General features: G+C 36.5%; 1 protein-coding gene across 3 annotated transcripts in view; it reads right to left on the bottom strand.

Moving 5' to 3' along the window:
* The window catches only part of ADAMTS18 (ADAM metallopeptidase with thrombospondin type 1 motif 18), an 81,615-nt gene that overhangs the window by 43,447 nt on the left and 24,995 nt on the right, over positions 1-13,173 (bottom strand). For all 3 annotated transcript variants that reach the window (XM_082770330.1, XM_082770329.1, XM_082770331.1), the window contains 5 exons: positions 6,766-7,048; positions 2,856-3,055; positions 2,049-2,132; positions 1,037-1,196; positions 297-402 (listed from right to left, as the gene is read on the bottom strand). In XM_082770330.1, the coding sequence (XP_082626456.1) occupies positions 297-402; positions 1,037-1,196; positions 2,049-2,132; positions 2,856-3,055; positions 6,766-7,048 (833 nt within the window). The remainder of the gene's footprint in view (positions 1-296; positions 403-1,036; positions 1,197-2,048; positions 2,133-2,855; positions 3,056-6,765; positions 7,049-13,173) is intronic.

Genomic DNA, 13,173 nt, shown 5'->3' on the forward strand with positions numbered 1-13,173 from the left:
GCTTGAGAGATAGAAGTTAGGAAAATGACACTCTTATTACCATAGAAATCAAATGGAAATCCAATGGATATATCTACAGAAAAACTAAAACTGCCACACAGGTTGTTCATAACCAATACATCAAAAAATAAAAATACAATACAAGCTCCATGGGTGTCTATAGATGCTGTCTATATTCTAATAATTGCTCTCTGTGATCCATGGCTAGCTGATTTATATTAATTGATGCTGTGTTTCCATTCACTTACACGTTTATTTATAGAAGGAGTAGGTAAGACTCATGAAAAATAACTTACTTGTGTCCAGATTCATGAGCAATTGTAAAAGCCAGTCCAAGGCCTGTATCTTCATTAATGGTGCAACTACGATATTTGCTGCACATACCACTGATAGGTGCAAATCCTGAAAGAAGGAAATGGTAGAAGAGGTTGTTCTTCTACAGAATGCTAAGTACATACATCATCTACACTGTTCCTAATAAGCCACTCCTATTGTGTTGCATGAAGATGCAAGATGGCTATCTACTTCATCAGTTTTATCATCTAAGAATTAAAGCAGACTTTTATCTGACAATAAAGGGACTCCCGTATAAGAAGTTAATGCAAATCAAACCTAAACCTCCAAAATGCACTTTACTGGTACAGATTATTCTTTAAAATAAAGTAAAATAAAATAAAATAAAATAAAATAAAATAAAATAAAATAAAATAAAATAAAATAAAATAAAATAAAATAAAATAAATCAGAGTGGCTCAGAATTATTTCAAAATCTCAAATATTCCTTGAAGAGGTGACAATCCAGAAGGATGTTTTCAGAGAGCTTATCTGTCCACTTCTGCTGGGACAATAATACTGGAAATATTCTTTTTCTTCTAGGTAACTCAAAGAAATATATGTAATAATAATACAGATCTTTCCTGTTCAAGAAGTTTAACATTATATACAAAATTGGCCTTTGTTATTTGAAAACATTTCAGACTCTGTGAATCAAGATGCTGCATCCACGAGTTTCTCAGAATGTGTTTTCTTATCATACCTAAAGTATCACAAGGCTCGTTTTTCCAAGAGCAGATATCAAAACCCGTAAGCAAGATGGCATGGTCATGGCGCTTTCCATTCTTCCCAACCAGAGCAGATTGCCATTGACAAAAGCTGTTCAGTGACTGGTCTGCATGGTGGTTAATCAGTAATCCACCCTGTAGGTATTTCACAGACACAGAAAGAAGGTGCTTTCATCAAAACTTGAGAAAGGTGCTTGAAGGAAGAAGAGTTGGTTAGGGAAAAGAGAATTATTTTTGTTTGCATTTTTTCTATGTGAACTTATGCAATCCTGTATTTACTATTTGTGATGACCAATTCAGTTGATGAATTAATCTATTAGAATTATAGAATAAAACTGAAGCATTCACCAGACACAGATATTTTCAAAGTCAGCAGTTGAAATACAATAAATAGGGATTTGATTCCTGATAAAACTGAATACCAAAATATTTTTAACCTTGTGATTAAAATTTTTGGAGATTTTGGTGAAGGAAAAATATTATGCAAGTAAATTAACCCATCAAAAGTTTTTCTCATCAGGAAAGATTTTTTCTTCTTTTCTTTCAGGACCATTGCCAAAAGAATCAGCTCCATTCCGACCTTCTGTTACATGCTGTCTATGGTTTGGAACTTTTGTCTCTTTCTCTCTTCTGTTCATCCCACTGGAGAGCCTACTTCAAAACCTACAAGTAGATTTCTCATTCCAGCCTTCTCCAAGAAAATGTTGGAAACTGTTAAGTTTTATCTTATTGGATGCATTTCAAAGTTTCTAAAGAACATTTATATGAAAATGAAGGTTTTAGTATCAAAAGAAAAAAGGAAAAGCAGTGACATCTAGAAAAGAATTTTTGAGCTTTTTGTGATTTCAATCTTCTTCTCACACTTTATGTCATAAGAATGACAAAGACTTCTAATGAAAGTTCATGTACATAACAGAGGAATATCCAGTGTTCCCTGTGAACAGTATCAAATGAAGTACACACCATGAAAATCCTGATACAACTTACAGGCTCTTGTTCCAAAAGAAGAAGACTCACAACAATGATGTTTATGTCACTTCCAATTGTTCCATCTTTAAACAAACTGGAAACCTGTAGTGATTATTGAAAATGAAATATTATCTACATGTATTAAAAAATATTTTTTAAATAGACATATGTATTGAGTTATCACATCCACCTTCATTTTTCAATACAAGTTAATGGAATTATATATCTTTTAGGATTAATCCAAAAGAGCTTAACCCAGAATTATGCCCCAAACCACTCCACTTATTCAAAACACTTGAAAACTTGATTTCAGTGGGCTTTGTTCTGTCCTTGTTCTCGTAGATCAAGTGTAATCAGTGTTAAAGTTCAAGTTTTGAAGAAAAAATTAAAGGAGAACAAGGCCACAAAGGAAAATGTATTTCTAGTTATATTATTTTTCTCAAAATAAATTTGCTTTCTCAATTTTTTGTTTCAAGGAGTGACATCAGACTAAACAGATTAAGACTTGTGAAACTAAGTTTCAGTTTCAGCATACATGATTTCTTTGTACTATACAAGATATATTTTAAAATTTAACATTTGTAAATATTCTCCAAACATTTATATTTTTTTTACCCTACAGTAGTGTTGTCAGAGCTGTGATAATCCAAAAAAAAAATCATTATAAATAGTTTTTTGGCCTAAGTAACACATTGTATGAGACTTGAAGAAGAGCTTGTCTATGTTGTGCCTGCCCTTTCTGGTATCACCATTTGTCTAATGAAAGATACTCTGACATAACAATATTTCACAGGGAAAACATACTTCAATGACATCAGATCTTACCATATTCATAACTGTTAAAATGTATGTTGTTACATTTTCCTTGCCGTGTTTCTCTAACATTTTTTTATCTGCCACAACAAGGGTTTCAACATTTAGACTTCCATTTTTCTGAATTTTAGCAGATGACCTTTTGAACCTAGCAGAAGTCCCATATTCATCTGAGCGAATGTATGTCTCTTCTGTGGGTGGCTTAGGTGCATCTAAAAAGGAAATAAAACTCAGTTTGGGGAAGGATTCAGATCACCCATGATCAGTTTCATCAGATACGGAAGTAACACAGGTTTAGAGCCATATTGTTTTTACAGCATATGATTTAATACTTATGAGTAGGAAGTTCTTGTATATTTATGAAACAAAAAAAAAAGATTAATTCTTCAGGGTAGGATGGCTATAGGGGGAGATGGAAATAGGAGAAAAAAAATGTATTCTGTAAGCAGTTCAAAATAAAGAATTAATCTAATAAATTGGTAGCATCTGGGGGAAAAAAAAAAAAAAAACGAATTTTTAACAGAATACCTACATATGTCCTGTCCTTTTGATAACATCTAGAAGTGTTTGGCATATGCTACTTACATAGCAGTTGATGAAAAAAAATCCTTTCCACAACAGACGTCCACCACCAGAAAGGAGATATACCATAAGTGTCCAGAAAGGAGACACACCACAATTAAGTTCTATTCAGTGGCAAATTTGCAACTGACATTGCTCCTGCTGGGAATGTATTTATTTAGCATAGGTAAATGTCAGGAAACAGCAATCAAGGCTTGACAACAGGATATGCGCATCCAGCCTGCACACACTAATGTTGGGGTGCACTTTTTCCCTCTGTGCTTGTATAGCTTGGTCAATGTCAAAGTCATGGCATGGTTTCCAATCCATTTCTTCAGAGACCGAAACGGGAAAGGAAATCTATATTCTACATCCTATAACTCTCCAATTGCTCATTGATTCTTTCACCTAAAGCTACGCTGCTTTGGCACTAAGAATTAACTCAAAGGCTACTTTTTAAGGCCATGCTAACTATTTGGATAACAGTACAGTTTGTTTGTTTGTTTGTTTGACATGGGATGTAACATGAGGCAAGTGAAGGAGCCTCAGGTAATTCAAAAAATCTTGCCTGTGCCTCATCAGAAAGTTAGTCCAATGACAGAGCATCTCAAGCTGGGAAATCAGGAATACCACAGAATGGACAACAGAAATCTGCTTTCAAGAATTAAGTCACGCTGAACTCTATTTAACATTGCAAGTGACTGTATTAGTAAGATTTGAAAACACCACTCATTATAAAAAATTATCCTTTACAAGTTCAGAGAACTCCTCTTCTGGAAGCACGTCAAAACATGAAGACCTGCCTCACCCAAAAGTAAAGCACTCAGTTCAGGGCACATCAGTTTCCATGTTTTGAAAGCAATATAACTTCAAGGCACTTGACTCATAAAAAATGGTGCTTATATTTACATGTCCTGTAGACTGATCCTCAAGCAGTGGAGTTTTGTTCTTGGATTATCTTCACTGCTACTTATAAAACCTATGCAGCAATATGTTTCAAGCATGATTTAATGACTACAGTCCAGTGAATTCTCATGATCTAAAAATATTAAGATTGTGAGGCAGAGTTTGAAAGATTAACCGACTTCTCTAGTGCTTACCGACTGACAACATAGGAAATTTCAAATGACGATGAGATGGACAAACTACATTTATGATCTTAGAAGTGGCAGCATGCTCATCCCTTTTTCTGTTCAGAAAACTTGGATTCATTCTTAAGTTAGGATAAATTAACTTGACTATAGGCAGTGTTAATAGCAGAGGACTGTCTTCTGTACCACTGCATACTCAATTCTTACACCTTTATTTATTCAATCTAAAGTTTTCTGTCTGAGGTGGCTGGACTGGATGTTGCTAAAAATTTCAAATTAATATGATTCCAGATCTCAGAACAAGACCAAGAAAAAAAAATCAAAACAACAACAACAAATAAATAAATAAATAAATAAATAACATTTTCTTCTGCATCCCTTATTTGCCCCTACTCAACTAAATGATCACATGTGATTATATTTGCAGGATTCCATTGTATTTGGTGAACACAAGAGAGGTTTGTTTGATATATTAGCTAAGACTGGGTGTAGAACTAGGTTGTGTTTTTTTTTTAACTCCTCCTCCCTTTCAGAAGGTTGCAGGTATGTATAGCATGAGGTGAAAAAATGCAGGATGTGAAAAGAAAGAGTTGCATGGTTAAGATAATTAAAGGAAATCTTGTTTAATTGGATTTTAACAGTGCCTCTGACACCAAGTTCCTAAGTGATGATGGATAAATCACTTACACTAAACTCAGCACAGCTGGATGCTAACTGTATGTTCTTCATTTATCAGGAACCCAGCTCAAAAATCCAGCTAAAATCTCATGGCTCTAAGTGGAATCACTAAACATACCAATAAACATACACAATTACAGGAGTATATATTCTGATAAGTATGTTAAAGGAAAACTCAGCTTATTGATTTAGTATCCAGCAGCAATGGTTATTTTTGACATCTCCTGTGTCTCTGGAGTCCTGCTTCTAAGACAGGAATAATGATAATATCTTTTCAAATCCCAGGAGGTTTTGAAAATGCAATAACCAAAATGTGTTAATTTATTACAGGGACCAGCATTATGTAAAAACTAAACACATGAATAATTCTGAATTTGGACAAGCAGTCATGGGGGGTACAGCAAATAAGGAATAAGACCACAGTGGACAATGTAAATAAAATTAAATACTGCAGAGCAGAATAGCTAACTTAGCACCATTTTGTTTGCTTTGAAGCAGGCATCAGGAAAAACAGACAGGAGCGGGAGGGAGTATGTAATGAGGTAGCTTTGACCTGCATCAGAATGCAAATATTTACGGTTGGAATCACAGACTTCTGCATCTGGCATTTGAGGTCTAGCTTTCAAATCAGTGAGGACAAGGATTTTTGAAGAAGCAGTCACTTTTTAAAAAGCAGTTATCTGGCTTCAGATAGGCCTCAGCCTCAGCCATCTTTTCCACTACCTCCTTTCTCGTTCCTTCCTTTCTATTTGTTTTTCTCTGTCTTCCCTACATGCCTATTGGAAAAGGAACCTGCTCATTTTCTCACAACACAAGCAAGTTGGAAGAATGTAACTAGACTGACAATATTTTCAATACTGTGTGCAATCCTGGAGACCCTCCTTAAGCAACTCAACTTAGAAGCAGATCAGTTTGCAAAGAGAATCAACTGAAGACTGTAAGTACAGATATAGGGTCCAAGGGGGCTCTAAAATGTTCAGAAATTTGAAGGCCAAATGAAGGAGTCAGAATAGATCTTGGCAGGATACTATGCTCCAATATGTTTTTTAGGAGGTGGCTCCAAAATTTTATTTAAACAATTTACGTGGGAGGTTCTTTTTGAAAATCTCAGTTGCTGAAACTTTCATTATCAGATGGTGAGCTCTGAAAGATTTATTCTCTGTCCTCTCAGAAAGTAGTGATTTGGAAGGCTTCTCCTCCACCTTCAAGCCTAATTAATTCTATTTCCCCAGACTAACAGAGAACAGAGAACAGTTTAAGGACTTGGCAACCCTAACTATGCAAAAGCAGTGATTTAAAACAGAAAGGCTTATCAAAAACTATGGTGATGTCAAAAAAATCAGATAAGGGATCTTTTATAGTAGGTAAAGTAAATGAGAACTAAACAGTGATCTGATGGCTTAATAAAAAAAAAACAAACGATGACATCAATTTAAAGAATCATATTTCCCATATCTATTTCCCTTTATAGCCATACTATCCTTAATTATTATGTCTCCATCACATAGGTGACTATGAACTGCACCTAAGTATCACCATACAGTCTCTAAGAGGCACTATCTCAAACAAGGAGAGAAAGTTTCCTTACATACATTTCTTGCGACGTCCACAAAAATGTTGCTTTTGAAACCTTCCAGGGTGGTAACCATTCACTTGAGCATGATACTTGTGGGAAGTGTGAGTTCTGTGATGACCAAGAGAAAAGTATTTGGGATTGGACTCTACTGTGTACCGGTGCACCTTCTCTTCTGCTGTTCGTTTATATAATACATGAGGATGGTGTCCAGCAGGTGATGTGTAGTTGTGCTCCTGTGCTAGCTGCTGAGGTAACGGAGATATAAGGAACTCTATCTTCCGTGTCCTTATCAAACCCGACTAAAAAAAAAAAAAAAAAAAAAAAAAGCAGAAATTAGAGGAAAGACCGTCGAAGTTCACAGCTGGAACATGCTAGCTCTTAAAGTGATCTCCCTCCAAAGCCTCTAGACAAACTGAAATGTACTCCTTTAAAATACATTTACTCAAGATTTAATCTAGATAGTCTTCCCAATTACATATGCATTGTTGCACTTTGAAGACAACCAGGTGTTATGTTTGGTAACACAGAGAACAAGCCTGCTGTACCCCACCACATTAGCATAGCACCTTCACACATTGTCGTGACTAATTTTGTAAGCAATAATAATCCAGACATAAGGTTACTCTAAGTAGAAACCTATGCACATTATGGTACAGCAGTGCAAAGTTAAAGCATCTAAAAATTTTAGTATCATCATTCAGTAATCAAGTTCCAGCAATCTAATCAACATAAAGCAGTTTATATTTTTTGCCCTCATACAAATGAAAACTGAACAGTGAAATCAAGTATCTTAATTATCTTCCTTTTTGGATCCCTAAAAGACAGAAGTGAGTATGGGAAAAGTATGCTGTATTTTTCACATAGTATCTATGCATAAAACTGCACATGTGATGAAGTGTTTCCAGGATCAGGGCCAGAGAAATGCGGGTGGCACTGAGGAAGTATTTCCATGCAGCTCATTAATCAGTTATGATTTTATTTCATTTCTCGGTTTTGTAAAACACGTTGTAATAAACACTCCTTTTTACCAAGTCAAAAACCACGAAGTTTCATCAGGTAATTCTGTTACATTATATACATAATACTAGATACAGATTTTTGTTTTGGATCAGTGGAGCTCTACCATGTGCCAATACCCTCCTGCCAAAACTGACATCCCATGAGATCTACATTTCTCTAATGCTTCAAAAAAATATGTGCAGACAAACAAATGTCAATTACAAACCATCTTATCCGACATCTTAAGTCCTCAAAGCTCATGATTCTACCACCTCCTTCCTCAAAAAGCATTCTTTGAAAACGTACATATTAGACAGGTATCACATATTCCCTTCTGAAACTGATGCTTTATTTTGCTTAAATTCCTGCATCTAGAATGCCAAGGATATTCAAAAGAGAGTAAATTTTAATGACTAATACAAGCACTGTATTTCTTAAGGATTTGTGAAATTTTCTGCACTTTCAGAACTGTTTCCCATAAGGAAAACTCAACAGAACACATAAAGAAAGTGAAAATAGATAGCTACATGTAAAATCTTCACAGCTTTCTAAACTAATGCTAAAATTGACTTTAAGTCCCGTTAAAAGATTTATCAGAGATATGGAGGTACTCCATAGTCTATAGTAAGACACTATGCCCTCTTCATGGAAATTCACTTCTGTCTTTCCAAATCGATAGTATCTTCACAGTACTCCCCAGTATAAGTATTTTTCATTGGGTTTTAATAGTAGTGCTCCTAAAATAGTACCATGATCTTCATTTTGACAAGAGATTACATATCATGAAATTAGATGATCAAATTGCTTCCTGAAAAATTATATGAACATTAAAATAGATGCTATTCTGATTAACAATTTACCCCCTCTCCTCTCTTCAACACAAATTCATAATTATCTTTGTCTGTATCTACTTAATCACAGAATCACGGAATTTCTAGGTTGGAAGAGACCTCAAGATCATCGAGTCCAACCTCCAACCTAACGCTAACAGTCCCCACTAAACCATATCCCTAAGCTCTACATCTAAACGTCTTTTGAAGACTTCCAGGGATGGTGACTCCACCACTTCCCTGGGCAGCCTGTTCCAGTGTCTAACAACCCTTTCAGTGAAGAAGTTCTTCCTAACATCTAACCTAAAACTCCCCTGGCGCAACTTAAGCCCATTCCCCCTCGTCCTGTCACCAGGCACGTGGGAGAACAGGCCAACCCCCACCTCGCTACAGCCTCCCTTGAGGTACCTATAGAGAGCGATAAGGTCACCCCTGAGCCTCCTCTTCTCCAGGCTGAACAAGCCCAGCTCCCTCAGCCGCTCCTCGTAGGACTTGTTCTCCAGGCCCCTCACCAGCTTCGTCGCCCTTCTCTGGACCCACTCAAGCACCTCGATGTCCTTCTTGTAGCGAGGGGCCCAAAACTGAACACAGTACTCGAGGTGCGGCCTCACCAGAGCCGAGTACAGGGGGACGATCACCTCCCTAGTCCTGCTGGTCACACTGTTTCTGATACAAGCCAGGATGCTGTTGGCCTTCTTGGCCACCTGAGCACACTGCTGGCTCATATTCAGCCAACTATCCACCATCACTCCCAGGTCCTTCTCTGCCTGGCAGCTCTCCAACCACTCATCTCCCAGCCTGTAGCTCTGCTTGGGGTTATTGCGCCCCAGGTGCAGGACCCGGCACTTGGCCTTGTTGAACTTCATGCAGTTAAATATTCTAAATATTTAATATTCTAAAGAAAAGTTAAAATTGCCCCTGATAAATAAGAGAGAGACAACATTGACAAGAATTTAACTTTCCTGCTTAATGCCATAACCTGCTTAATGCCATAAGTTGGCATATTTCAAATGTCAAATCGTATTTGGTAATGGCAAAGTACTTTCCTGTAGGGAAGAAGACTAATATTTTAATCCTTACGTTTTGTGTCATTAAACAGTTTAAAAGTGGTTCTGAGAGGCAGTCTTTATCTGCTAGAGGGCACTGATACCTGGTCACTGCCTTTTTTTTTTTTTTTCTGATGTAAAACATAAATGTAGTAAATCTGGTTTTTATTTCCCCGTTTTAAAGGTTTCCACATCTGAAATTATTCCTGTAGGATTAATTTTGTAAATGATTCAAACCATATGGAACAAAGAGTTTTCTACATTTTCCTGTAAGAAACTATCCCTGATGTACACCAACTTCTACCAAACGTAGCCCCAAATGTAATTTCTATATTTAACATTATAAGGGTAGGTTGAGAATTCTGGAAAAAAAAAAAAAGGAAAAAAAAAAAAAGGAAAAAAAAAAAGGCAGACTGAGTTGTGGACCCTGTACTGCATATTGCCGCACTACTTCATAGGCTGTAACTGACTTGAGTGCCTCACAAAGGTATTCACTTTTTTTTTTTTTTCCTCAGCAGAAATGAACCCAAATCTCCAATAAGACTTTTTTTCTTTGTGTTTTGCATCACACATGTCCTCCAAATTGAAAAATGTTGTGAGAACGAAAGATATCTTCTTTTGGTAACATCTACTTTTATGAAGTTGTCATGAAGAAAGGGGAAGTGCCACGGAGCAGCCTGGTTACTCACTAAATCACAGATCATTTTCCATTTCTTTCAGGTATGGGATGGTTTCAAGGATTCACATTAAAATAATCTCTTCAGTAATTCAAAAGTAATGCCAAGAATGCTGACCTGGCTTCTGACAGAAATGCACTCCTCTGGATTGGTGCTAAGTGGGCAATTGGGCAATAACAACCAGATGCTTTTCTTGCAGGTTCTTGAATTTTAGCCTTAGGTAAAGTAAAATGGTCTACGGCTATGGTCATGTTGTCTGGAAAATACGCCACCTGAGAAATCCCAGAGCACACAGGCAGGATACTAGCACAGAATCTTCTTTTCTAACCTCATACTGCCAAGGAATTCCAGCTCCTTGAAGAAGGCCAGGTTTTGGCTAGTCTGTACTCCTGGGCAGTGTAAGTGTTAAAAAAAAATAAAAATGTGTTCTTTGGAATTTTTCCTACAAATACACGAAACATCACTGTAATCTGCAACATGGTTCACCAGATCAAGTATTTCAGTAGATTAACAATTACTGTCAAAATTGTCATGGAAATTTTATGCATTAGGTTTTTGTATTGCCAGCATAGCTTTAAGTATACACGTGCTTATCCTTGAATCAGAACTCAGTAATACCTTTCCATTAATTTTGATGGGTTTGGGACCTGACAAAAAGAGGATTGGATAGGTCCAAACTCCATTTTTTTCTTCAGATTCTCTGCGATCATAACACTATGAGAGGAAGCAGGCTGATCAAATCTACCATTTTTAGTAAGCCTAAACAACACAGCATGAAAATGACCAGGGACTCCTATCTATTCCCTCTTCGCTCTCCCACTGTGGTTATCACTAACAATAGCTGTAACTGTGAGAACAGGGTGGAAAGGAAAACCCAAGAGACTGCTCAGTTGGAATTTGCTGTTCTTTTTTCTTCCCTCACAACACATATTTGCTCTTTCTGTAAGGGATATTCCATACCATTGGGAAGTAAATTGAAAGACATACGTTGATCTGTGTGGATAGCAAATAATTCTGAATCAGTAAATTAGAGGAACTTGCAGTTTGTTTGCAGACAAGTTGAGAAGAGATGAGAAGGCAACATTCCCCACACTCATTATTTGTTATGAAGCGTTTGCTTAGCTCTGGGCAAAAGGAATTTTCACACCGGAATACGTCTTTGTAAAATTCCTCGGTATCAGGGTGCTATCACCAAACTAAGGAACTTGTTCCATATTCTCAGTATAGTTCAAAAGGAGGAAGAATCTCAAAATGAAATTTAGACAAGGGAAATGATAATAAAATACCTGCTTCAAGATTTTTTTTTTTTTTTTTGATAGATTATAAACTGAAGAATAGGAGGAATGCTTTAAAACATTGAAAGTTTATCTTAGCTATTCTAAACCAGGTAAATCTTCCATAATTTCAAATCCACATAAAATGGTTTTTAGAATCCAACTCTAACAAACCTGTTTCTATTATTTGCCTTTTGCTGAAACCACACAAAGGCTGCTCCCATTCGTCTCCCCCTGTGTTCTTAGATTCAGAGTGAACAATCTGGGAGCTTACTGGTTTGTAAATCTAATTCATTCTGATGTTTCAGCATCTCCAAAAAACAGACCCTCCATAAGGAACACAGCACTGACAGTGAGAGACATACCACACAGAGGATTTTTCAAAACTTGTATTTCTTGCCTACAACAAGAGAAAGAGGTTCTAAGATAATAAAGAAACCCTTGCTCTACAGTGGAAGAGCTTCATGGCTGTGGGTTCTCTGTTTGCATACAAGACATTTTCATTAAATGCTAATAAAATTAAAGGCAACAGCTTGGCCACATGCATAATAAAGTTGCAGGAGTTTCATAATCCAGATGCAAAATACAAATAATGAGGTAAGAAGCCTAATGAAATGAAACTGATAATTAAAATCTATGAATGAATTAACTGCAACGTCGCTGCTAAAGAAAACTACTTAATAATGACTGACACAAAACTGAATTACAATTTGTACAGACGGGAATATCTCAGCTAAAACAAGTGCTAAAGAACATGTGCATGTACTGCCTAAGCAATACTTCTCATTTCCAGAATGCTTTATTCAATGTTATAAGTATATATATAAAATCGAGAGTGCTAGAAACATTCTGTCTAAACTGGTAGCAGCTAAAACCATGGCCAAAGAAGTTAATGATGTCTATACCATTAGGCGAGTGTGCATGTACTCAAAATGAAAAATCTCTCAAAAAGCAGAGTTAAATGTAGTTTCACACCCGTTAAAATGATTCCAAATATTCACACAAAGTTTTAAAAGACTTGACAAAAGGCCAACTGAAATTGGCATAAACCTTCCCACAGACATCAGTGGACATTGATCCAAGACTTCTGTTGTGTTATTAGCCAACTGTCCAGCACACAAGTCATTGATTCAAACATCTTAACGAGAATTACAGCACGTATCACAGGCACAAAGTACAGCTTTTAGTTCTACTTAAAATAAATAAAAACGTAAATGTAGAACTTCCTTGAAATTGATAGAATAAGAATAGATGACCTAAGAACAATAGTTGCTGGTTATTTAAAATTATCTGAGGTCCACAACCACAAGTTGCCTCTATATCTGGAATTCACTTTACAGTATTTTGGGACCATCACGTGTCACAGCATACTGGCGCTTTTCTCCTCTTCATAGTGAAAACTCATGAAATGAGCTTAGCTACAGTTCATTTTAATTAAAGCCAAACTCTTGTTTTCTGCCCTGATGTGATGCTAGGTTTCTGGTCCTTTAGCATCGCAAAAGACCATTCTCCACCTTGCTGGAGGAGGGCCTCCCCTAGCTCGTATGTCCCACCTGTGAGAATTTTCTGCTAGACCATTTCCAGTTCTGGAATCATCA

This window comes from Aythya marila (genome assembly GCF_965140915.1).
Source record: "Aythya marila genome assembly, chromosome: 12".
In the NCBI taxonomy this organism is placed as follows: Eukaryota; Metazoa; Chordata; class Aves; order Anseriformes; family Anatidae; genus Aythya; species Aythya marila.